General features: G+C 59.5%; 2 protein-coding genes across 12 annotated transcripts in view; one reads left to right on the top strand and one right to left on the bottom strand.

Annotated features, from left to right (window-relative positions):
* The first annotated feature begins 7,294 nt into the window (after positions 1–7,294).
* ERFL (ETS repressor factor like) lies at positions 7,295–24,629 on the top strand. The gene is made up of 6 exons (XM_037013951.2): positions 7,295–7,390; positions 19,299–19,378; positions 22,020–22,254; positions 22,570–22,765; positions 22,871–22,988; positions 23,406–24,629. Exons 2-6 carry the CDS (start codon positions 19,312–19,314, stop codon positions 23,852–23,854), a joined length of 1,065 nt encoding a protein of 354 aa, XP_036869846.1. The 5' UTR covers positions 7,295–7,390; positions 19,299–19,311; the 3' UTR covers positions 23,855–24,629.
* Positions 24,594–25,147, bottom strand: part of ARHGEF1 (Rho guanine nucleotide exchange factor 1) — a 17,892-nt gene continuing 17,338 nt past the window's right edge. For all 11 annotated transcript variants that reach the window (XM_073225265.1, XM_073225260.1, XM_073225259.1 and 8 more), the window contains one exon: positions 24,594–24,951. The gene's annotated coding sequence lies outside the window, so the exon portion shown is untranslated. The remainder of the gene's footprint in view (positions 24,952–25,147) is intronic.

Here is a 25,147-nt window from a genome sequence, read left to right as displayed (position 1 = left end):
GGAGGAGGCTCAGACCTCATTTCCCCTCCGTGGACCAACACTCAGCAGCCAAGGTCCTGGGCTGGTCCACGAAGCGAGCTGGAGACGTGGACCCAGTGGGGACAAAAGGGCTCCCCGCCAGAGATGGGCAGAGATGGGGCCAAGGTCATGCCACCAGGCTTGTCCAGGGATCTGGGGTCCAGTCTCTGAGACCACCTGAGGGATGGAGGCCAGACAGTGGGAAGAACTTCCCTGGGCCACAAGAGCTGGGGCCCCACAGAGCCAGCTGGGGTGCTGCCCCAGCCCCCACCCCACCCCCTGGCTTCCCAGCTGGGGTGGGCGGCAGTGAGGCAGGCGGTGGCGGCTGCCGGGGAGAAGATGAATCTTTCATGAGTGATTTGCGGCCGCCTCTTCTCGTCCCGTGTTGTTTAATGTTTCAATTTGGGCGAAAGCAAAACATTCAATCAGGCGGATTAAGTGCGTAATGCGTCTCATCGCTCAATCTGTCGCCTCCGCCGGGCAGCCCGCCGGGTGGGGGGGTTTGGGAGGGGGTGGCAGGCAGAGACCCCGGCCGGGGGGCGCCCTGTCCCCAGCTCCACTCCTAAGCTGCCCCTTGAGAAGCCCCTGAACCTGGAACCCCTGCTGGGCCACAGTCTCCCCCACTCGAGTTCAGTTCAGCCTCATCCCACCTACCACTTCCTGCTCCATCTCAGGGTGTCCACTTGGCCTGGGGAGGCCTGGGTTCTCTGTACGCCTCTGTCCACCTGCCTCATTTGGTTGGCTGTCTCTCTGTGTGTCTGCCTGTCTTTCTCTGTGTCCTAGGTGTGCCCATCTGTCTCTCCATGAGCGTCTGCCCATCCTCTGCTCTACTCTCTGTGTCCGCCTGTACCTCCTTTTCTTGGCTTCTGTACATCTCCCTTCTTTAGATCTGCTATCCCCCATCACTTAGTCCTTCTTTCCACGGACAGGCTCCTGTCTGTCTCTCATGCTGTAGTACTGGAGTCTTCACATCAGCCTAGCGGCAGTCTGTCCAGCAGCAGTCTCTCTGCCACCCTTACTCTGCCCCCTTCTTCCCTATCCCCCTCTAACTTGGCCCCTGTCTGCCATGTCCTCTCTTCCCCTCTTTTCTCTTGCAATCAGGATCTCTAACTGACCCTTGCCCCTCTGGCACCTATTTCTCTGTCCCGCCTATGTCTCTGTCTGTGTCCGTCTGTCTGTCTGTCCATCTCTCCTTCTCTGTCTCTGGTCCCATTTGGGTCTGTCACTCTGCCTTCCTTTCCCCCAGGTTCCTTGACCTGCGGGCTCCGTCCCATGGCTGGCACAATCTCCACGTCCACTAGGGGGCAGCAGGTACAGGCTTTTCTGGTGGGGAGGCTGACGACGGCTGAGGAGCTCCCCAGCCAGCCCCGTGGCTCTGTGTGGACCACCCCACTCATGAGTGTCCATGCAGACCAGCCCCTTCCTCCCTCGGACTCAGGAGTCAGGGTCACCAGCCACCTTCCCAGAACCAAGGGGTCCTGTCCTCGAGCTCCCTCTTTCCTCTCTTCCAGGCAGCCCGTGACTTGCTGGGGGATAAATGGAGATTTCAGCTAGAGGACTGACAGGCACTAACCAGAACTGTTCTCACAACTGCCTGCTGCTGAGACCCAAGGGGCTGCAAGGCCAGGGACCCACAGCGTGTGCAGCAGGCACAGGAACAGGGACACACACAGATGGACTGCAGGAAACACACAAGCCATCAGACTGTCATAACATGCAGGGGCTCACATGGCAGCCAACATGTGTGCCCCCATCCAACACACAGCCCTGCTCAGACGACCCCTACGCCCCCGAGAAGCCTGTAGACACGGCACACATAGCCACACTCTGCCTCAGCCTGCCTTGCTGTTTGGGACTGTGTCACTCACACACACACACACACACACTCCCCCATTCAATTCAGAGTTTGGGGGTCAGCACAAGCAGGGCAGGAGGCTCCCCAGACTCCCATCTCCGTGTGCACCCTCAGCCCTGAGCCTCTCAGCCTCTGCCTCCCTCCGGGGGAGTGCGCACCCCCTCCTTCCCTCTATCCCCTTCTCGCCCTCTAGCCCCGTCCACTTTTCCCTTTCTCTTGTCTCTGGGGTCAGGTCCCCCTCAGTGTCTCTCTCCCCAGCTCCCTAAGTTTCTCCTTTGGCTCCCACCTCAGTGTCTCTTCTGACTAACTGTCACTTTCTCCATCTCTCTCTTTCTCTGCATTTGTCTCTGTCCACTTTTTTGCCCCTCTGTGGCAGGTCTCTAACATCTGGGTTTCCTGTTTGTCTGTGTGGCATTTCCCTCACCCTCTCTCATCCTGTCTATCAGTCCCCGAGTCTCTCCCGCAATGTCTCTCTTGGTCTCTGTCTCTGTGACCCGAGGCTTCATGCTGTCTAAGCTCCTCTCCGTGTCTCTGCACACCCCGGCCCCCGGCCCTGGGCCTCTCCCAGTCTGTCCCAGTCTCTGTCCCTGTCTCTCCGTCCATCCATCTCTCTTCTCCCAGCCCCTCCTGCCCTCCCCCTCTCTCCCTCTCTGTCTCACTCTTCGCCTCTCTCTTTTCTCTCTCAAGTGTTTTCAATTTTATTCTGAGTGGAATTAACTACCCCTGATGTCAAATTGCCGCCGAAATCGATAATAATATCTTTACAAAAGAGGATATTCTTCTCTCGGAGAACGGCCTCTGAAAAATGGAAAATTTAGTCGAAATTGATTCATTACTTGACACTTTATAGAACGGCTGCGTATTGATCGCACCTGTCATGTCCCATCTCCCCTAATCGAAGCTGAAGGCCGGCTCCGATGCCTGCTATTTTTCATAATTCCACCGCAGCCGACAGCTCCACAAACACCGCCGCTCGCCCGGCCTCCGCCTCCCGCTCTGGCCGCCACCGCGCGCCCTCGGCCTGGCCCTGGCCTCGCGGGCCGCGCCTGCACTGCCGGCCCCCCGTCCGGCCGCCGGTTCCCTGCGTGTCCTCTGTCCATCCCCAAGTCCTAGGTCTATGGGGCCTTTTCCCGGGATCGCCTCCCGCGACCTGTCCACCAGACTTCTCAACACCCCTCCCTTGTCCGTCTGTCGTGTCCCCCGAGCCCACCGCGCCCACCCCGGCTGGCTGCCTCCCCACTGCTCTCGCGGCCATCTGCCTGTCCTCCCCGGCATCCCCTGCCTGCGTCCTTCCGCCGCCTTCCATGGCTGGGGGGCGGGGTGGGGGGATGGGGTGGGGATGCTCTCCGCTCCCCGTCCCGCAGCAGACCCGCCTGCCCTGGCTCTGGGTTCCCTCCCACTCCCCAGCACGCTGGGTGTGGCCTGGCCCAGTCCCAGCCCCGCCCCTGCCCTCCGCCCAGAACCCCTCTTTGCTGCTTCTCCCCACCTCCCCTGCCCCCTCTTGCCCCTCCCTCCCTTCCTGGGTCTCCCCAGGCCCCCCAGTGCCAGGCTCCGCCCTCAATGGGGACTCAGAAATGAATTAGACACCAGGCCCTGACCTCAGTGAGCCTTGCGCCAGGTGGGAGCCCAGGGGGGTGTGGGTGGGAGTGTCAGACTATGCAGAGAGCCTGAGGGTGGGTAGCGTGGACTCTGCTTTGGGGGTGTCAGTCAGAGCTGGAGACCAAAGTCTAATATGTGGGGGGTGGGCGGTGGAGGTGGGGGTGTACACAGCTGTGTACTGCATGCTGGTGGGATTAGGAACACAGATCCTCCCCTGGCCCCTGCTCCCAGCAGGGTCAGGCTGCCTGGGCTCAGGTTCCACTTCCAACACTAACAAGCTGTGTGTAGGCAAGTGATCTCTGTGCCTCAGTTTCTCCATTGGTAAAATGGGAGGGAGGCCAATAACAGCACCTCCCTCAGAGGGTTGTGGTTGAGAGAATTAAGTGAGTTAATCCATGTATAGAGTTGGGGCCAGTGCCTGGCTCAGAGCAGTAACGTGTTCGTAATCATGGCTGGCATAATTGTGCACAGAGCCTGTTCAGTAAACCCCCTTGTGTTCCTGTGGCTCAGGGAGGGCTGAGGCAGGAGTGGGTTAGGGGGATGGATTCTTGGGGTTAGAGGTGAGCTTCATGGCTTTACCTTCTGCCACCTTTAATGCTGCTTGCTGCCCTCTTGCAAGGGTATTACAGGCAAGCTAAAGGGAGGCGTTAGACTTAACAGAGGGGGTCCTTTCACTACTTAGGAGTTTAAAAAGAGTCTAATGGATGTTACAAACCCCGAGGTGTTCTCTCTCTTTCATGGGTAATAAATTCAGTCCACTGGGTGTTACAGGCTGGTGAGGGGGTTTCTCTCTCTCTCTGTCTGTCTCTCTTGCAGGGGGCATTAAACACCCTGAGGGTGTTCTCTCCCAGTGGGGTGTTAACTACAGCTGTGATTACAGCCTCCCTGGGGATGTTAACTACAGCTTAATGGTCCCCCTCCTGTGAGATGCTTCCTTCAGTCAAGTAGGTCTGGGCAATACTGCTGATGACTGACTCTGTAGCCTCCATGGGTGTCACACCCCTCCTCAGGAACGCGCACAGCAAGAACTCTCACTTTTATTGAGCACATATTATGTGTTTACAGGGCACAGTCCACTGATGTCCATCTTCTCATGAATCTTCCCAACCACCTGGGGCTCAGAGAAGGAATCCAGTTTGCCCAAGGATGCACAGCCCAAAAGGTGGAACAAAAATCAGGAAGGTGTCTTGCTGGGAGTGGGGGTTCTGAGCAATCAGATGAGTGCTTTTCATAGGACCAGTGGCAAGTACAGCCTAGCTGGTCCTCATCCCTGCGGGCATCAGTGCTCTCCCTGGGAATCCCCCATACCTGCTGCCTGGGCACTGTAAGCCCCTCGCAGGTGTTACCTACAGTCTACCCCTGGCATGCTTTCATCCCTCCTCGAGGCAGGGCATAGAGATGAAGCATGTGGGAGCCCGCTGGACTGATGCTCTGTGCTGGCTTACGGGTGTCAACAATGTTCCAATGGTGCTCTGTTTTGCAGAAGGGTGTTGTGAACAGTGTAGCAAGTGATGCCTTCCCAGAGGGGGTGCAGTCTCATGAAGGGTGTGACATACAGTCAATTGAGTCCTTTCTGCTCAGAAGGTGTTCTTTCTCTCTTTCCAGGGGTCCTTCCGTGCACTTAATGGTCATAAAATACAATCTAATTGGTGCTCCGGATGCCCTCATGTATTCTAGCTCTCCTGAAGGATGTCCTATCCACCTGGAGCATGTTGTCTCTCTCTCCCAAAGGGTGTCATGTGCAGATGAAGAACCTGCTCCTTGACAGTCAGAGCCCTGTACCATGGAGGTGCTGGGAGGATGTTCTCCAGTCTGGTGGGTGTCACAGACACCCAAGGGTACAAGTCTAGCTGGGAGTTCTCTTCAGAAAGCTTGTGTACCATCCCAGGTTGTTCCAGATATCCAGAGGATGGTGGCTGTCCTGTGGGGTCTCAGGCACAAGCCTAATGAAAGGGTAGCACACCAGTGCGGGGGCTTCCTGCTGGCTTCCTGAAAGAGTGTTTTTCCATGTGGAGACAAATGAGGGACTCCTCGACTTCTCAGAATGTTTAGAATTTGTAGCATGATTGTTTTGAAGTAGTAATGTTCATGGCAAGTGTGTGTGTTGGGTGCTTGGCCCAGGGCCCAGTGCTTGCCATGTGTCCTGCTGTTTAATTCTCTCAAACTGTCTAGAAGGTAGTTGTCATTACTGCCCCATTTTGCAGATGAGGAAACTGAGGCTCCTGGCTGCTTAGGAACTTGGCCGAGTGCGTGGTGAGTGGCGGTGGAGCTGGAGCCTGCCTGAAGTGCTCTCACATCCTCTCATCACCTGGGTCTGGGTACTGCGGTCTGGGGGCTGAAGAGCCGTCCTGGCCACAGCATTTGGGAACTGTCGTCTCACCCTGAGACACTTTCCCCTCCGGGGACAGGTGACTCCAAGGGTTGGGGCTCCCTTGGGAATGTGGCCTTGGGGCTTCCGGGACGTAGCCTGACCTAGGAGTGGGGGAGGGAAGCGGCCAGGGGGAGAAGGAAAAGGCGTGAGGGGAGGACAGGGAGGGAAGAGGAGGGTGAGGGCGGGGGCGAGGGTCTGGCTGGACCACGGAGTCCGGAGGGGAGAGGAACTCTGGGGCTGGGGCTGTTGTTGCCTTCTGGGCCCCAGGGCTGTTTCCCTGTTATTTCAAAGGGAGCAGATCTGCTGGGCTGGGCAGGCCCTTCCCCGCCTCTGCAGGCGTGCCTGCGTGCTTCTGTGACCTCGTGGGCGTGTGAGGGAGTGTCGGTGCACCTGCCCTGGGTTGTCTCGGTGAGTGTATGTCCACCCTCCTTGGGCTTGTGTGTCGTTGAGGGGGTATGTTAGGGGGTGGAGTGCAGTAGTTGTGTGTCACCAAGCATCTGTGTGTGTGTGTGTCCAGTGTGTAGGGTCAGGGCGTCAGGGCACCAGGGTCACGATAGGTCTGTGTGTGCAGGCTGTGTGTGTGTCTCAGTGTTTGGGTTGTGTATTCCACTTTTGGCATTACTGTAATTGTGTTTGTACAGAAGGTAGGTCCGCGTGTGTGTGTCCATGCGCCCAGTAGGCTCTGTGTCCTGTGTGTGTGATGCGTGTGTCCCCGTGTCCGTGTGTCTGCTGAGGGTGTGTGTGTGTGTGTTCGGATCCAGTTCTGCATGTCCGGCAGGCGTCGTGGCCGCGTAGCTGCTCCGTCCACCGCAGCCCGTCCGGGCGCCCGCGCGTCCTCCTCGGGCGGGGGCTGCGGGCGGGGGGGAGGGGAGGGGTCTCTCCACCCCTCCAGCCACCCCGCCCCCACCCCACTCCCTCAGTCCCGGGATCGAACCTTATTTAGAGTCGCGATTCGACATCTGTTTTCAAATTTGATCAGCTCTGAACTTTATTTTCCGAGTTTGAGGAAAATTATATTCCATCGATCGCGCTCCCGCCCCCCTCCCCCGCGCCGCCCGCCGCCGCCGCCGCCGCCGCCGCCTCCATATATCTGCGCGCCGAGTCGGCCGGGCGGCCGCGAGGGCGGGAGGCGCGCGGCGCGCCGCGGAGGAGCCGTGGGCGGAGGGAGAGCGGGAGGCGGCGCGGGGGGCCGGCCGCCCTCGCCCCGCGCCCCCGCCTGGCCCGCAGGCCCCGCGCCGGCAGCTCCGTCCCCGCTTCCCGCACCGCCGTCTCTCTTCGCGCGCCTCTTCCGCGTCTCTCCGCAGCTGCCCGTGTCTCTGCCCGGCGCCCTCTCTGGGTCTCTGCGGCCTCTCCGTCCCGGTCCGCCTGGGACTCCCGCTCGCCCCTCGCGCCCCCTCTGGCTCCGCCCCCCAGCGTCTCCGCGCCCCGCCCCCCGCGCCCGCCCCGGTGCCCCCTCCCCAGGGCGCCGCGGGGGCCATGGCTGCGGGATCCCAACTTTAAACACTTCTCCCCGGACCGGAGCGGTGCTGATGCGCGAGCCCCAGCGAGTGAGTGAGCGCGGGGGCGGGGCGCGGAGGGGAGCGAGGGGGTCGCTGGCCCGGCCGGGGACGGCGGGGGGGAGGCTGCGGGAGGAGTGGGGCCTGGTGGTGCGCCCTGCGGGAGGGGTCCGGGGTCCGGATGTGGGCCCGGGGTGTGTGAGAGTGCGGGAGCGGGGGACCCGGGAGGGCCTGGGGTCTGAATATTTGGGAGGCGGGCTGACCTCAGGGGGGCTGTGGAGGTCTGGGACTAGAGTCCTGGTCTGGTGTAGAGGCTGGGGCTGAGGGCTTGAAATATGGGACCCGGAAGCTCAGAGCCAAGAAACTGGGTATTTGGGGTTGAGAGCTGATTCTTAGAGGCTGGGGGTCAGGACTGGGGATGTGGGTATTTGGGGCTGGGGTCATTTTAGGGGTTCGGGCTGGGGGAGCTGGGGGGTCTGGATTTGGAGCTGGAGTCCAAGGCTGAGGCTCTGCAAATTTGGCTCTGGATATTTGGTGTGAGGGGTCACAGGGGCTGTGGGAAGGACCTTTGGGCCAATTCTGGGGTCTGCACCCTTCAGGTCTGGAAGTGCAGGCCTGGCCTTGACCTTCAAGGGGTCGTGTCCTTCTGGGTACAGGTGGCCCAGTGTGCCACACATTTTCTGTCCCTGTCATTCCAGTACTGTCCCTGGGTCATGTTAGGCCACCTCTGTTCTCTCTTTCCTGGCTGTGTCTTTCCTCATTTCCTCTGTCTCTGTCTCTTCTGGCATCTCTGTGTCCACCTTTAACTCTCCCAGAATCTGCCTCTCTGTCTCTCTCTAACTCTTTATCTCTGTCTCTCACAGCATCTCTCTCTACTTCTTCGGGTCCAACTCTCAGAGTACGTGCCTCTCTCTCTTCCCATGTCTGTGTCAGCATCTCTCTTTCTGTCTCTGTCTCTGCCTCTCTCTGTCTCCTAGTATCTCTCTGTCTCTGCCTCTCCCAGCATCTCTGTCTCTGTCTCCCCCTCACTGGTTTCCGCTCAGATTAAGCCGGGGACCTAATTCCAGGCCCAGGATCGAATTTTCTGGCAACAAAGGGAAATAGCGAATCGATCGGTCGCTCCGGAGATTAAGAGACAAGCGGCGCGCGGATCTATCACGGCTAAACGGCCCCCCCCGCCCGCTCCCCCTGCCCGGCCAGCCCGCCGAGGCCCAGACGCGCTCCGCATCGCCAAGCAGCCTCAGGAGCCCCGGCTGCCCGGCAGGCCTGGCCTCGCCAAGCCCAGAGCTAACTGCGTGCCCTGCCTAGGACCAGAGCCCTGGGAGGGACCCGCGAGCCAGAGCTGGCCCCTGGGGCGGGGAGGAGAGGGCGTGAGTGAAACTGAGACAGCAGACCACCCTGAAGACTCACCCTGCACACACCTGTGGCCTCAGGTAACACTTTTCATGCACACCTGTCTGTCAACACACCTGTCGCACCAATGCTTCCACCTCAAGTCCCCACACCTGAACCTCCAGGTAGCATTTGTGTCCTTACCTGTCCTCTGCTGGTTAACACCTGTCCTCTGCACCTGTTCCCTTTATCTGCACCTGTAGCTATCACCTATTTCCTCTCACCTACCGTCCAGGTAATACTTGTCCCTTGAAATCTACCTTAAAGATACCCATGATCTCTCAGGTGACACACAAATCCTCTTACCTGCACCTCCAGGTATCACCTGTTCTCCAAAATCTGTCCCTTCCCTCTGAATCCCTGCCTCTGACTCATTTCATACCACATTATCTGCTTCCTACATGTGCCTGCACTACATCACCTGTCCCCTAAAGCTCTAAGCACACTTGTTTCTCACACGTTGGTATTTCCTCACCTCTGCCTCTCCTCAGGCGGTACCTGGCACCCTATCTTCACACACAGGCATACCTTCCTTTGCACATAAGCACTCACACATGCAGCCTTCTAATCTGTCCTCAGGTAATGCCTGCCCCTCCTACCCTCCTGGCTGTCACACTTCTCCCTTTCAAAGCTGACCTTGCCCACCCTCACACCTGTCCTTCCGAAAGAGCTTTCCAGCTGAGAACATACCTGCTTCACACCACTTTCTCTGCCTGCACCTCACTCATTCTCCATCTCCCATCATTTAACACACACACCTTCTTCCAGTTGATTGCCCCATACCTGTCTTTCCCACTTGCCGTTTCAGGTAACTCATCCCAGACGACACGTGCCCGCATTGCACCTGTCCTCTGACCCTACACCACCCGACTGCTCCTACAGTGGTCCCAGGGTATCACGTGGGTCCTTCTTCCTCGCGTCCCTCCCCTGCCATGATGTCTTCCGCAAGCCCTTGTCCTCTCCAAGTCCCACCTGGCCCACCTGCACACTTGCTGCTTGCCTTGTGTCTGACTCTTTCTCACTATCCCTCTGTCTCTGCCTTTCTGTGTCACTGTCTTTCACAGCACAGCACCATACACACATTTGGGCAGGGAATCTGTCCTTGGCCATGGGTCTGCCTTACCTGTATCCCCCAGGTACTGTTTATCCATTTCTCTTCTTTTCCCATGTATGTAATTTCCTATGTTTCTCACTTCTTCTTTCCTTACTGTGCAAGATCACACCAACATCTGCACACACCTGCCTGTTCTTCACCTGTCTACCTCAGGTATCACCTGCTCTTGTGCCATGTCTACTCATTTCTTCAGCAAACAGGTACTAAGACCTCCACACTGCCCCTCCTTAATCTCTCTCTGCTTTTTATCTCTTCAGCCAGGTGTCTGCCACACCCCTGGACTCCCTAACTTGTCCCCAAGGAGAACACCTACTCCTGGCCATGCTCCTGCCCCACAGACGTGCACCTGACTCCCAACACTGGTCCCCTCTATCCTCCTCCTCCCCGCAGCGTTCATGCAACCCTGTGCCCTTTGTAGCTTTTTCAGACATTGTGTGCCCACCCCACCCCACTCAATCACCTTGTCTCATGTTCACTACCTGCTCACACAACTGTCACCCCCACACCTTTAGGGCCAGACCTTTAGCAGCTCCCTCACACATGTCTCCAGCCTGAGCCCCTCTGGAAATACCCTTTTCACAGAATGTGTCACCAGCCGTCTATCTCCTCAAGAAACACCTTTCTTGATGAGCATGAAGAATACCTGTAGTATTTATTAAACACATGTAAAACCTATTCCCAGCCATCCACACACCTGCCTGCTGCATTGTACAGAATCCCTTAAGTCAGAGGTTCTCAGAATTCAGCGTGCATCAGAAATACCTTGGAGGGCTTGTTGGAGCACGAAGGCCTGGCCTCACTCCCGAGATTCTGGCACAGTGCTCTGGGCTGGAGCCTGAGACCCTGCTTTTCCAACAAGCTCCAGCTGGGGCCTCTCCTTGAGTAGCACCTCCCCATGTTTTCCCAGCTTCTGCTTATAATCCTGTCTCTGTGACATGCGTGTTCTCAGTTCTTCCTATCCATCGTCTCATTGCATCCTCATGAGACCCGTATAAGGCAGGTGCTTATATCCCCATTTTACAGAGTGGGAAAGTGAGCCCAGAGAAATGGAATAATTTCTTTGAGGTCTCAGAACCTGGCAGATACTGGAGATTTGAGTCAAACTGAGTCCATCTGACCTTAGTCATCCTGGTGTCCTTGTCTCCCACCCTGCCTGTCAGGTGACCCTCCCTCCACAGACACATCTGTCCACATAGTCCCTTGGGCAATGCCTGCTTCTCCATCACCCCACAGCCCTCCTACGTCCAGCCTCACATCCTCCCTCCATGCTGGCCCTTGGGCACAGGCCACCTCTGCGTGTACACCTGCCTCTCATGACTCCTGGGCTGAGCTTCCCCTGCATCCTCACACCCACCTGTCCCCTCAAGCCACATGAAGCCAGCTCAACGCAGCCTCCTGCCAGCACACACCTGTCCCCCAAGACACACCTTAGTCTCTGAAACTACCCATCTACACACACACACACACACATGTGCACATGTGCATGCACACACATACCCCTTTCCCAGCTCATGTTATCTGCCCATCCCTTCTTTACTCTCCTTAACCATCTCCATCTCTGCCTGTCTCTGGATCCGAGTCTCTGTCTGTCTCTGTCTCTGTCTCTTTCCCCACCTCTGTCTTTGTTCCCTGTATTTCTTCATTTCTGTCTCTCTCAGTGTCTGTCTCTCCGTGGCTTTTTATAGCGCCCTATTTCTCTGTGTCCTGCACTCTGTGTCTCTGTCTCATTCTCTCTGTCTATCTCTTCCTCTCCTGCCTCTGTCCCTTGTTCTCTACTCTGAAAGTGCAAATACTGGGGAGCTTCAAGTCCTACTGACCTGCGCTGAGTCTCATCACCACCACTCGCTATGTGGGACCCGGGCCAGGTGACCTTCCCTTTCCGGGACTCGGTTTTTGCATCTGTGAAATGGGCGTCATGGCGGTTGCTTCCTTCCAGGTCATGGTGAGGATGGGTGCTGAGTGACCCAGGACTGACAGGGGCTGCCCTGCCCTCCGAGGGTCTCTCTCTGTTCCTGTCTCTTCCCTAGGGCTGCAGACCCTCCTGGTGCTCCAGGAGTGTGTGCGGTGGGGGAATGGAAAGAGAGGTGGGCAGAGGTGTCCCGGCCGAGGCCTGGGCATGGGACCTGGTGTGGGTCTGGGGACAGGGATCGATCCGCCTCGGCGGCAGTGCAAGGGCCAGGATTGCATCTTGTCACAATAATTTATTGCTTTCATCCCGTCTGATCGATGGAGCTGAATTAGCACCGTGCGATGCCCCTGGAGCCCCGAGCCTCCCCCAGCCCAGCCGACCCCAGCCCTTCTCTGGCCCTTGTGGGACCCCCTGCAGCCCAGGCACCCAATTCCAGCTGGCCCAAGCCCCACACCTGGCCCTAGGCCCTTGGGCCCTGGCCCCTGCCCCCTGGCCCCCTACCCCCACTGTCTCGCCCCCACCTGCCCCCCATCCGTCTTTGCCCCTCATATTTGTCTTCCTGGGTCTTTGATCCCATTGACCTGTTCCTCATTTTCTCTGAGCCTCAGTCACCCACTTCTCCCTCATTTTTGTCCTCATTTCCTCCTCGGTTTAATCCCTGTTCCTCTGTCTCTGTTCCCATCCCTCTGTCCCTCTGCCCACCTGGCCTTCTGTCCTCTGCTCCACCCTTCCATCCTTCTATCCCATTACCCTGCCCCTCTCCCCAGGTTTTGCTGCCCACTTCCATTTCTGTCCCTTGGTCTCTGGGTTTCTGTCCTTCTGATTTACCGTCTCTGTCTCTCTGTTGCCCGGCCTGGCTTCATTTAATCTGAATTCCATTTAAACTCTATCTCCTGAGCACCATCCTGGTGCCACGGCCCAGGGCCAGGCCGGGCAGCACCCTGAGCCGAGGCCACTGCAGCCCACAGGGCCCCTCGGACCCTCTGCTCCGGGTGAGCTGGCCGCACTCGCCTTCCTTTCTGTCCCTCCGCCCGTGCGCACCACCACCACGCAGCCATCGCCCTGACACCACTGCCTGACGGAAGGCTCGGGGCCAGGCAGCTCAGCCCAGGTGGTGGGACAGGGCCTGGAGCGTGGGGACCAGGCCGGGCCGGGGCCAGAACTGAGGAGCCACGAGGCGATGGGAAGAGGTTGAGGTTCAGGATGCGGCAGGAGGTGAGGCGTGGAGGGGGCCGGCAGGTTTTGGAGGTTGAGGTCTCAGAAATTGGTAGATAGTGGAGATCTGAGTCAAATTGAGTCAAACTGAGTGGCAGCTGGGAGCTCGGTCAGGCCCCAGGGACAGGTGGGCATCTGCTGGCTGTGAACCCACCCCGGAGGTCTGCCTGAGGGCCGTACTGGCACCGTTCCCACAGCTCGCGCCCCCGCCCGCGGCCCACTCTCCCACGCTCGGCCCTAATCCCTCAATTTTCCGCATCTCTGCCCCCCACGCCTTCCTCCCTGACCTGGTCCCCCCAGCAGCTCTCCCATGGCCTCCAGCTCCCCTCTCACTTTGTGAACCTGCCCTTCCAGGGTTCCCCTAACTCAGATCCCCCCGCCTCTCTCCCTCCCTCTGTCTCTGCCTCCCCTCTGTCTCTGCCCCTCTCTCGGTGTCTCTCCTTCTCTCATCCCCCCCCAATCCCTGGGCTTCCCCCCACCCAGCTCTCTGGGTCTGTGAGGGGCAGGGCAGGGGTGCTGGGCAGGGGTGGGGAGCAGCCTGAGCTCGTTTGCACCGTCCGCAGTTGCGCCTTCCACCCTCCCCCTCCCCTCCCCCAGTGCTGTTTGGTAGGCGGGGTGCGTGGCACTGCGGCTCCCACCTCCCTGGGGAAGCTCCCTTACTACCACCCTAACTGACACCGATCCGCATGCTGGCCGCAGCCCCAGGGGCATCTATGCAGAGACTGAGACTCAGAAAGAGAGACAGAGACCCTGAGATAGACACACACAGCCCCAGACAGAGATGCTGGCTGGAGGGAGAGACAGGAAGAGGGTGGGTGCGAGGTCTCCATCCCTGCCCTGGCTTGGTGCCACCCAGCCCACCCCAAACCGGGCATCACAGACGCACCTTCTCCAGGCTGCAAAGCTGGTGCCCCATCTGTCTGCCAATCTGACCTCTGTCTGTCTGCACGGTGCAGCCTGGACAGAGGTTCCCATGGAGGCGGGGGTGGGGTAGTGTGTGTGCATGTGTGCAAGCTATTGCTGTGTCTGTGTGTCTGTGGTGTGTGACACTGCATGTGTCAGGGAGGTGTCTTTAGTGTGACTACTGTGTTGCCCCACATGTAAACGCAGATGTGTGTGTTCCTGGGCACAGGTGACCGGGGGAGCGTGAGACCACAGGGCTGGGTACAGCCACCGGTGTAGTGTTCGTGAGCACGTGTGTGAGTTCAGTCTGATGTGCTTGTGCAGAGCTCTGGAGTTGTGCTGTGTCTGGAGTTTCCAAGCTGGGTGGTCATGGTCATGCGGCATGTCTGAGTGACCAGGACAGGACAGCCCACAGCTCTGAAAGTGAGACAGGGAGGCTTAGTCCAAGGGAAACAGGGTGAGAGGGCTGAGCACACCCCAATAGGACCCCAGGAGCTGGGCTGGTGAGTGTGCATGGGAGGAACACAGTTTTGGGATATGGTCAGAAAAGTGCTCCCAAATCTGTGCGTCAGGGATCAGCTGTGTGAGCTTGTGTGACCAGTGTGTGTGTGTGTGTGTGTGTGTGTGTGTGTGTGTGTGTGTGTGTGTGTTAAGGGGTGACTGTTGTGTCTCCGAGCCTGTGGGCTTGTGTCTGAGTCTGGGATCAGATGTGGGTGGTGGCAGTGCAGTGGGGTGTGTGTATGCACGTGTGCGTGTGTGTGTGTAGTCATTCTCGGGAGCTGAATGTAACGGGCGGCTATACACTATCAGCTCATAACAACCCTGAGTGTAACCAACCCCAAAGAGGGCTGAAGGCTGTGTGTTGGGTTTGTGTGTGTGTGTGACCGTTGGGTGGTGCATGTGTGTACTGCTTGTGTGAACTGATGCACAGAGATATGTGGGGCTATGTCTCTGATGTGTGAGCACTGGTGTGTCCGGTGCCACGGTGCTGCGTGTGTTCCAGGGGCCTGTGCGGCAGGTGTGCCGTGTGGGGATGAGCCGGCTCGCGGAGGAACCAGCCTCTGGTGGGATGACAGTGTGTGGCCTTGAGAAAAGTAGTGAGGGCTGTGTGTGTGTGTGTACACAAGAGTGTGTGTCTGTGCACACCCCAGGCAGAGATACTCCTGCCCAGGGTCAAGCTGGAACATAGGCTTGATGTGGGCAGGGTGGGAATTGGGGTCATCGCAGGGGTAGCTACAGTTCCAGGCAGGAAAGCCCACCACCCTCCTGACTCCGTCCTCCTTGGGACACCACGGGGTCTCCTTGGTGCCTGCGGTGGGACAGTCCTTGATCCTGGCTTTGTGTACACGTGGACGAAGCCATGAACTGTGTGGACAGGTGTGTGTGTAAGCACACGTACATACAGTGTGACAGCAGGCAGCTGGGCTGTGTGCAGCAGATAGGACAGGGCATGTGTGGTGTGCACAGTGGGTCTACTGGTGAGTGTCCAGAGAGGGTTTGCACAGGGGACTGTTGTGTAGACACAAATGTGTCTACTGTGCATATAGATGTGTCTACACAGTGTGCGGTGTAGGGAGGGGCACGTTCCCAGGGTGGGCACAGCGTCAGGGTGCATGTGTGTGTCCGAGCGTGATGTGTGTGCCTGGGCGTGATGTGTGTGCCTGTTGGTGTGTGCGTGCAGGGGCAGCGGAGGAGAAGGGTCTTGGGCCGCATCTCTCTCCTCTTTAGACAGAGCCCCGGAGAAGATATGAAATTTAAAAAAAAAATCAATTTTCATTCCACTTGTGCAGATTGTGTTGGGGGGGGTGCTGGGTGAGGGATGAAGGGGCTGGGGGCGGGTGTGAGGCCCGAGGCGGCTCCCGAGGCGGCCGGAGCAGCTTAGAGAAATCAAAACAACTGGTTAAACCCCAGCCCGGGGGACTGGGTGATGTGGGGTGAGGAGACAGAGGCGAAGAGAGACGCAGAGAGACAGGATGGAGACAGAGATGCCCAGAGACAGAGATACTTGGAGATAGAGGCAGACAGAGACTTGGAGCAACAGAGCCTCTCAGTGAGAGAGAGAGAGACACTGACACCCAGTGGGGCCTGAGAGGGGCTGGGGGACCTGTCTCTAGAGAGGACAGCAGAAGCAGGCCTGGGACAGGCATCTCACACACACCCCCACCACACGCAGAGACATGCCTGTGAAGCCCACAGATGGGTGGATGGACAGTCAGACCGCTGGACAGATGGCAGCTGGAGCAGCAGGGTCCCTGGGTGGGTTACCCCTGAGTGCCCCTTCCCACCCCTACACAGCCCCTCAGTCGGCCTGTGGGTCTGCCTGGGTGCACATGCGTGTGTATGTGTGTGTGAAGCCATGTGTGCTTTCAGGCTGGTGGTGTCTGCAGTGTATGCATCTCTGTTCCCATGTGTGACAAAGTTCATGTGCATGCAGGGTCTCTGGTGCTCGTCTGTGTGACTGTGTGCTGTGTGTCACTTGGGTACGACTGGCTCAGCTGAGCTGGTGCATGTTCTGGGTGCCAGGCGTGCCTCTGTTTCTATGCTGGCTTTGTGCCAGAGTGTGCTTGTGGGTCTGAGTCTGGGTTTGATCGTGAGACTTGGTGTATGAGTAGGTGTTTATGTCAGTGCATATCTGTCTATGATTTGTGGCTGTGTGCCTCTGCTTCCATGTGGGACCGAATTGCTGTGTCCTGTGTATCTGTGTATAACTGGGTATCTGTCTCTGACTCTGACCTTGATGTGTGTGTGACAGTCGTGGAGTGTGTGACTATTTTGACATGAGAGCTGGGTGTTGTGTGTGACATGAGTTGCCTGGGTTGCTGTGTGGGTCTGTGTGATGTATGCTGGTTGTGACAGCCTTGGTGTGTATGGTTTTGCTCACACGTGCATCACACATCTGTATGGTGTGTGTTGTGTGTGACACGGTGTGTTGCTTTGTTGACCTGTGTCTTGCGGTGGGGCAGTGTGTATGCCTGGGCTGGTGTGTGGGCCTGTGTAAGTGCCTGGCAAGGAGAGCAGGACGCAGCCCCGCATGCCCAGCCCCTCGCCACACTGCCGCACACTCAGCGCACACACATTCTGTACCATGGCTGCTGGCGGTGGAGATGGGGGGCGGCGGGGGGGGGCGGTGTTGGAGGAAGCAAAATAAAATTAAAAATTAAAGCTTGCCCGGAGTCCCCATCTGCACCTTGCCAACCGGCAAGGAGGGGCGGGGGCTGCCGAGGCTCCCACTCCACAGCCACCCGGGCTGGGGTTGTCTGTCTGTCCATCCAGTCATCCTACCGGGCCCCTGCCCACCCCGCAGGCCCTGCTCCCTCCATGGGTCGATCAGCGATCGATGGGGCCAGGAGGGCGCCAGGGGCAGGGTGAGATCAAAGGGACCCCGAGAGACGTACGCCGGGACGGAAACAGAGACGCAGAGACCGAGACCGAGACAGAGACAGAGAGTGGGGAGGAGAGACGTGGGGACCCAGAGACATAGCAGCACGGTGGTGTGGAGGCAGGGAGACGTGGGGACCCGGGGTGCGGCACCTCGGACCTGACGGTCAGGGCAGACCTGCAGGGACAGGGACGGAACGGGACGGGCAGGGACCGTCTCTGTGCGCCCGACGGGACAGAGGCGGGAGGAGAGGCAGGCAGAGACCGCGAGACGGCCGAGATGCGCGGGAGCGACGGCGGGGGGAGCGCGGAGCAGGGCCCCGAGCGCCGATCCCACGGCTCCTCGTTATAACGTGTCCGGAGGAGGCGGCGGGGAGTTGAAAGCGTCGGGAAGAGAAATCAAAACCAACACGGAAATGAGAGGGGCCGGCGGGGGGGAGGGGAGCCCGAGAGGCCGCGGCGCGGAGGCGGGAGAGGCGGGGAGGGGGCTCCGCCGGTGGGGCGGGGGCCGGGGAGCGGGGCGGGGAGCGAGGGGCCCAGGGGGTGCGTCCTGGGGGGACAGCAGGAGAGGGGCGGCGGCGGGGCCGGGGACAGCAGAGACTGAGGGTGGGGGGCGGGAGACACGGGGAGACGCGGGGTGGAGGGGAGCCGGGGAGAGAGGGAAAACGGAGAGGGTGTGGGGGAGGAGACCGACGGGAGCGGAGGGGAGAGGGGGTGAGGGGCGAAGAGGGAAGGAGACAGGGACAGGGACACACGGAGCTGGGGAGCTGGTGGGAGAGGGGGGCGGGGCAGCCGGAGGGGCTGAGCGCCGGGGAGGCGGCCCGGGCCGGGGCGCGGGGAGGGGGGCGCTGACCGCCCGTCTGGGGTCCAGACTGTGAGGTGGGCTTCACGGGGGGCAGAGCGTCTGTGGGCTCTCGGGGAGCAGCGGGGTGTCTGAGATGAACGGTGTGTGATGGGGGACATCTGCAGGGGTGTGTCAGGAGGGAGTGAGCAAATGCTGAGGGGTGGGTTCCGGAGGGTGGGGTGGTGAGGGGCTGCAGAGTCTCAGCAGGAGGGTGTGCTGGGGCGGCTGCCCAAGAGGAACACATGTCTGAGGGTGTGGGTGTCTGAGGACCGGGTCTGGGGTGGTGGGGCATCTCAGGGAGGCGCTGTCAGAAGGGAGAGGTTCTGAGACAGGGGAGGGAGGGGATGGCGTGTCTTAGGGGGGTGAGGTATCTGAAGAGTGGGCGTCTGAGAGGAAGCAGCTGTCTGGGCGGGGAGGCATATCCAGGGGAAGGGGCATCCCAGAGGGGCTCTCCTGGGAAGGCAGACCTAAAGGGACGGGGGTCCGAGGCGGCTGTCTGGTGGTGGAGGCGGGTCTAAGTGGTAGTGGTCCGAGGGGGAAGCAGCAGGTTGGGGGGTCATCTGTGGGAGCGCTCATGCGGGGCGCTGGGGTCTGCTTTGCGGGCTGGGTGGGCAGAGGGCAGGGAGGGCAGGGGCTGGGCCTGCCACCTCCTAGCCCCAGCCCACGGGGTAGGAGCCGGGTCTGGCCCGCTTGGGGCGGCAGATGAGAGCAAGGGCCTGCGCGGGAGCAGGAGGAGCCGCGGAGGGGAGGGGTCGGCCGAACGGGTCTGGTTGGGGGTGAGGTTTGGGGCCAGATAAATCTGGGGCAGCCAGAGAGAGGCGGAGGGCCCCCAGAGACGACCCGAGGGGTCACAGGAGAGACGGACCGAGAGACGGTGCAGAGACCACGCGGGCGCGGGTGGGCACGGGGGCCGGGGGTGTGGGCGAGTGGCAAGGAGCGAGCCGGGAGGCCGGGAGCTGCGGTTAGTGATCAAGGCGCAGAGTAAGGGGGAGAGGAGAGGCTGGGAGGGAAGGAGGGGTGGCGCAGGGCCAGAGGGGGACCAGGAAAGATGGGGACCAGCGGGCGAGAGGTGCCTGCGGGAGGAGGCGGGCGGGCATCGGGCGGGCAGCCTGGGCGGAGGGGCAGCCTCTGCCCCCGCTGACCCTGTCTGTCTCTCCCGCCTGCCCCATCCTGTCCCTGCATGTCTGTCCCGGCTTCTCTGCAGGGCCGGCTCCACCATGGATTGTAGCTGCGTCTCCGACCTTCTCTTCGCCCCGCCCGCCCTGCCAGCTCTCTGGACCCCTGGTAACTGGCCTGGACCTCCACCTTCTTCCCCCAGCCCTTGGGCCTTCCCAGCCCTTCCTTTCTGCATCTCTTTCTTTCCCTTCCACCTCCCCAGGGCTCCATCAAGAGTCCCCTGAATACAGCTTCTTAATGAAAAACTTGGCTAAAAACTTCACAGTCAGATGTCCCTGCCACCTACACGCTGGGACGTGAGGCTCTTTTGCAGGGTTGGTGAGGCAAGTTCAGAGCGGGACAAGTTCAGAGTGGGACAAGGATCTAGGAGCCTGAAGTCCAGGGGTCTCTGCCTTATTTATCTCAGCCTGCTGCCATCCAGGACCTGGGGGCAGAGAGAAGCAGGGAACTGGGGACAGACAGATGCTAATAGAGCAGAGACAGAGACCAGGGTGGCACCACCAGGTGCTGGTGGACAGATGGACAGATGGGCCACCCGGGCAGCGGGACGTGGAGACATGGCCCAGCCAGCTGGAGCCCTGGGAGAGAGGACAGCTTGTTGGGAAGTGGACGCTCAGAGCTGGGGACGTGGACAGTAAGACTGGCTTGGACACACATTTGAATCCAAGTCGCATGCTCTTGCAGATGGGCAGCACGTGTGTGTGTGTGTGTGTGTGTGTGTGTGTGTGTGTGTGTGTGCGCGCGCACTGACAGTCTGTGCCCAGTCATTTGGGGTCTCAGAGTATGTGCCTGGGTCACCCTGGGAGAGTATATTTGCCAGCGTTTCTGTCTTTGTGCGAGCTGATGTGCCTGCCTGAGTATCTGAGGCTGCTTGAGTGTCTCTGGGCTGGCTGTGTCATGTTTCTTTGGGACGTTGAGCATGTCTATGTTTTAGAATTGGGGAGTGTCTGCCAGCTGTCTGAGTGTGTGCTTGCCTCGGTGGGGTGAAAACCCTCAGGCTCTGCCTCATGGGTCCTTCACCAGGTGTGTGGCATTCCAAGTGAATGTCTTGGTACATTTCAAGCTATGTGGGTGTCGCCAGGCCTCTGTGTTGGGGTGTGAGTGTGAGGTTTCTTGCATCTGTGTGTCACTGTGTGGGATGTGTATCAGGGGCTGTCAGTCACAATGTGTATCTGCGGGCTGGGTCTGCGGGGCCTTAGTGGTGTGTATGTCTCAGCAGGTACAATACCTTCGAGAACGTGCTTTGGAGGACAGGTGGTGTTTCTGGGTTGGGCTGTGCGTCTGCATGTGTGAGGCCAGTAGCACATTGTCACCTTTGGGGTTGTGTGGATGTGTTTGGGATACAGTTGCTTCCCCACTAGGACATGTTCTGGGTGTGGAATGGGCCAGAGCTTGCATGTTGATTGAGCCCTGTCATCTGAGGTGCCAAAGACCCAAAGTGGAGTTGAGAGAAAAAGTCTCCCTTAGGGAGGAAGCTGCCTGGCCTCCAGCTTTCTGGCAGGGAGGCATTAGCACCCACTTTTATGCACCAGGCAGCCTGCATGGGACCCTGCTCCTCCTTACCTTTCACCCATGAAATTCTAATAAGCCAGAAGGGAACAGAAGATGTGGCACAAGAGTGGGCACAGAAGCGGGACCCAGGGCCTGGGGCCTTCTGGATGGGAGGTGAGATTTTGGGGTGGGCAAGAACCTCCCATTTGCACCCAGCTTCTGGGTGTATTTGGAGGGTGGGCACAGGATGCCCATCTGTGTGTGGAATGTGCAATGCTGAGTGGACTGTGGGTGTTACAAGAGTGGCGCTTGTGGGTTTGGAAGGCTGCTTGTGCCTGTCAGGTTGACACGCGTGGTGTGACACTGCAGTCTCCACTGCCCTGCTCTTCAGACCTTTGTGGTCCTGCATGTCTGGTTGTGGTGGTGTGAGTGGCTACCAGTTCTGAGAGTCAGAAAGTGTAATTGTGGCAGCAGGGGTGGAATGTGCAGTGCTGCGTACCTGACGTGTCCGCCTGGTGGCACCCTGCATGTGGTGAGTTGTGCCCCAGCCAGAGTGTGGCACCCTGGTGCACCTGTATCCACAGTGTAGCTGGGTGTCCCTCACGGGTGAGTGGGCGTCTGTGTGACGTGTGCTGTGGGTATCTGTGTACACACTGCTCCCAGACCAACAGCATGGACAGAGGAGGGGGACATGGGACATGAGCAGTATGAATACATGGGCTGGTGAAGAGGCACTTGTGCACAGAGCCCAGCCTGGCTGTGCTGGGGAGGGGTCAGTGGGGGGCTTTGGGGAGAGACAGGGCAGGGGGCAAGGGGCACGAGGGGAGACACCAAGAGTCAGGGATCTTGCAGAAAGCAGGAGACACCAGGGCAGGGCTGGTGGGACAGTGGACAGGGGCTACTGATGTTGGGGGGGGGCCTTCCTGGCAAGCTGCCCTCTCCTTCTCCTTCCCATACTGCACCCCAGGACGTGAGCCTGGGAGAGTTGTGTCAAGATAGATGATCAGGCTGCAAGTGCCAACCCAGGGACCCCAGAAGACTGAGTTCTCTCCCATTATTTGGACAATTTGGGGACTAGACACCAAGTGGGCACAGGGTGGGAACTGGATCCTAAAGATGCCTCAGGCTGGATGGTTGCCCATCAGGGTGACCAGGAATCAGGAGGACCGGATGCCTCCTGGGTTCCCAAGTCCAAGCAGGACCCAGAGCCTCACCTTGGCTTCCTAACCTGGGGCCACTCCCCTGTCTCTGTCCCCAGGGTTTGCCTTCCCGGATTGGGCCTACAAGCCGGAGTCGTCCCCTGGCTCCCGGCAGATCCAGCTGTGGCACTTTATCCTGGAGCTGCTGCAGAAGGAGGAGTACCAGGGTGTCATCGCCTGGCAGGGGGACTACGGGGAGTTCGTCATCAAGGACCCCGACGAGGTGGCTCGGCTCTGGGGCATCCGCAAGTGCAAGCCCCACATGAATTACGACAAGCTGAGCCGGGCCCTGCGGTGAGGCGGCCCTTCTCCCCTCACTGACCCTTGGCACCCTGTCCTTCCCAGGGAGCTTTCCAACTTCCTGGGGCAGAAGCTACTGGCTGTGCTCCATGGCTCCAGTCACCGCTCGCCTGCGGGGGGAGGGCAGAGGACGGAGCCACACGGGCAGGAGTCCCAGCCCCTGCCTTGGCCCATCCTTGCCTTGTCTAGGTCAGGGGATTTCTGCCCATTTCCCAAAATTGCTGAGCTCTGTGCATCAAGGTTCAGGGGCTCTCCCTCTCCCTCTGCCAGAGCCCCTCCCCAGCACCCCCGTCCTCCCTCTCCCCACAGCTACTACTACAACAAACGGATTCTCCACAAGACCAAAGGGAAGAGGTTCACGTACAAGTTCAACTTCAGCAAAGTCGTGCTTGTCAATTACCCACTGTTGGACGTAGCAGCGGCCACCACCGGCTCCCCACTCTTGCTCACACCTGGTCCCTTTGGGGGTGCCCCTGGGCCAGATGCTCCTCCCCTCACCCCTGAGGTGAGTTAGGGCCCTGGGTCCTAGAACCAGGCATTTGGTGTCCCCCCAGCCCTGAGCCCCTGGGGACAGTGCAGCTTGTCTGAGTAGTGCCACCTTCCTCACCAGACCCTGCAGACCCTGTTCTCAGCCCCACGCCTGGGAGAGCCGGGGGCCCGGGGGCCCCTGTTCACCCCTGAGACAGACAAACTGCGCCTGGACAGCCCTTTCCCGTTCCTGGGCTCTGGTAAGGGCCTGGGGTCCAAGGGTGTGGGCTGGGGACATGCTCATGTGTTTGAGGGAAGAGGATGTACAATGATGGGGAGACACAGGACGCATGGAGGTGGTCCAGGGCAGGGCTGCTGCGCACAAGTGTATGCATGCATCTGCGTGTGTGCACATTGTGTTACATGTGTGTGTCTAAAAGCCAGAGAACAATTCCAGGAGAGGCGAGGAGGGGAAATGGGGCAGGGGCACAGACTGGGAGGGTTTTCAGGGGGGCTAAAGAAGTGGGGAGATGGGGAGGTGAGATGGGGGAAGCTGCTGAGGGTTGGGGGGCACTGTGCGGGACAACAGGCAGAATATGGCAGGGAGGTGGCACCCTTTGCTAACCTCCCCTCCTGCCAGTGAGTGGCCCTGCCTGACCCACCCATGTACCCCTCAGGTGCCACCAGCTACTCCAAGCCTCCTGGCCTGCTGGGTCCCTACGGCCGCACCTTCCCAGAGTACCCCTGGAACTTTAACCCGTACCTCACTGGCCCCTTTCCCAAGCTGCCCCCCTCCCTCTACCCCCCCCATTTCTACCCTAATCCTTTGGCTAGTTCCCTGGGACACCTGTCCTCAGCAGGGGCAGGTGGGGGCCCTGCAGCTGCACCTCTGCTGGCTGCGAGTGGGGAGGGCCTGAGCCCTGAGTGCCCTTCAGGCCTGGCAGCAGCTCCACGCCTGGCATTGCCGGGGGCTGGGGGTCCGGAGGCCACGCTGGGCGGGAAGGAGGACAGTGACTCGGAGCTGGAGATCACCGACGTCAGCGGCTGCAGCTCCGACAGTGAGGGTGATGAGGGTCCCCCCGTGGCCCCGAAGGCCAAGGCCAGCAAAGGGGGGGTTGGCAGCTGAGCCGGTGTGGGGTGATGGATTCCGCCGAGGTGGGGACCGGGGCAGCTGCCCATACAGCCTTGACTGGTCTGCCCTCAGTGTCCCACCCAAGGTGGGGGACCAGCTCTCGACCCCTCCCAGGGCCAGGCACATGGCTGCCCATCTTCTTCCCTAACCCCAGGCTGGGGCTTTCATCTCCCCATCCAGAGCAAGGAGGGAATGTGATGGCCTCCAGCTTCCTTCCCAGGTTCCAGTTTGAGGGGGGGTCCCCACCTGGCCCGACTCCTGAAGTGCAATACGGCGCCCAGCCTCCCTGCCCACCCCTGTGCTGTGACCTGTGTGTTTGTGCAGCCGTGTGACCCCCGTGCCGTTCTCAGTCCCGACACCTTGACACACAGGCCCCCTGGGGACAGGGAGCTCAGAGCAATAACCCCGCCCCCAGCCCCCACCCAGGAGGGTCCCCTCCCCACCAGTTCCCCACACCCTCTGAACAGCCACCTCCAGAGAGTTTACTACAAAAATAAAAGAATGGAAATGAGTGAGACGTGGGGCGCCCAGCATTGTGGGTGACCATGGGGGTTTGGGGTGGGAGTGGGTGTGTCTGGGGCCTGGGGACTAATTGTTAAAAACACCAGAATGAATGAATGAACAATTAGACAAAGGCAAGAGGCACAGAGGTTACATGGTGGGACAGACCCAGGAAGACAGTGCCAATCATGGAAGGTTCCAGATGCCACTCCAGGACCCCTAAACACCAACCTCTCTTTAGATAATATATATTAAAAAATAAACCTCCAATTCAGGGTATAAAAACAGAGCAAAGGCACTTTGGGGTGGGGGATGGAGGGATTGCCCCCCACCCAGGCAATACTGAGATGGCCCAGGAAAAGGAGTCCACTGCGGCACCTCCAGAATGAAGCCCTGAGTCCCCCAGGCAGAAGGCAGGAGGGAGAGAAGGCCGAGGCCAGTGGGAGGTTGGGGGAGGCCGTGATCCCAGCTGGGTCCCTCCAGATGTGCCCGGAGGCCCGGCTCCCTCTCCTCAGGCCCTTGGGGTGGGAGACGCTGCAGCAGCTGTGCAGTGGCGGGTGGCCCTCCATCCTCTGCTTCTTGTGAAAGGCCTGGGGGGTGCGGAGGAAGGGAGATGGAGAGAAGAGGGAGAGAAACAGCAAAAGAGGGAGAAAGGAGCCAGAGAAACCAGGTGAGAGGAGGGACAGGAGGTGGAGCGGGGAGATTCCGAGAGGCGAGGATGGAGGGAGAGAAATGGGGCTGTGGAGGGCCTCCCTGCAGTGCCCGCTCGGGTCCCCCCTTCTCCCC

This window comes from Manis javanica, chromosome 17 (genome assembly GCF_040802235.1).
Source record: "Manis javanica isolate MJ-LG chromosome 17, MJ_LKY, whole genome shotgun sequence".
NCBI lineage: Eukaryota > Metazoa > Chordata > Mammalia > Pholidota > Manidae > Manis > Manis javanica.
Note: the sequence above shows the minus strand (reverse complement) of the source record. Positions and strands in the feature narration are given on the sequence as shown.

Excerpts from the sequence above, each read along its gene's own strand:
- ERFL (XM_037013951.2), top strand. The coding sequence starts at position 19,312 with ATGGATTGTAGCTGCGTCTCCGACCTTCTCTTCGCCCCGCCCGCCCTG. Across the intron at positions 19,379-22,019 it reads GCCAGCTCTCTGGACCCCTG|GGTTTGCCTTCCCGGATTGG; the intron begins GTAACTGGCCTG and ends CTCTGTCCCCAG. Across the intron at positions 22,255-22,569 it reads AAGCTGAGCCGGGCCCTGCG|CTACTACTACAACAAACGGA; the intron begins GTGAGGCGGCCC and ends CTCTCCCCACAG.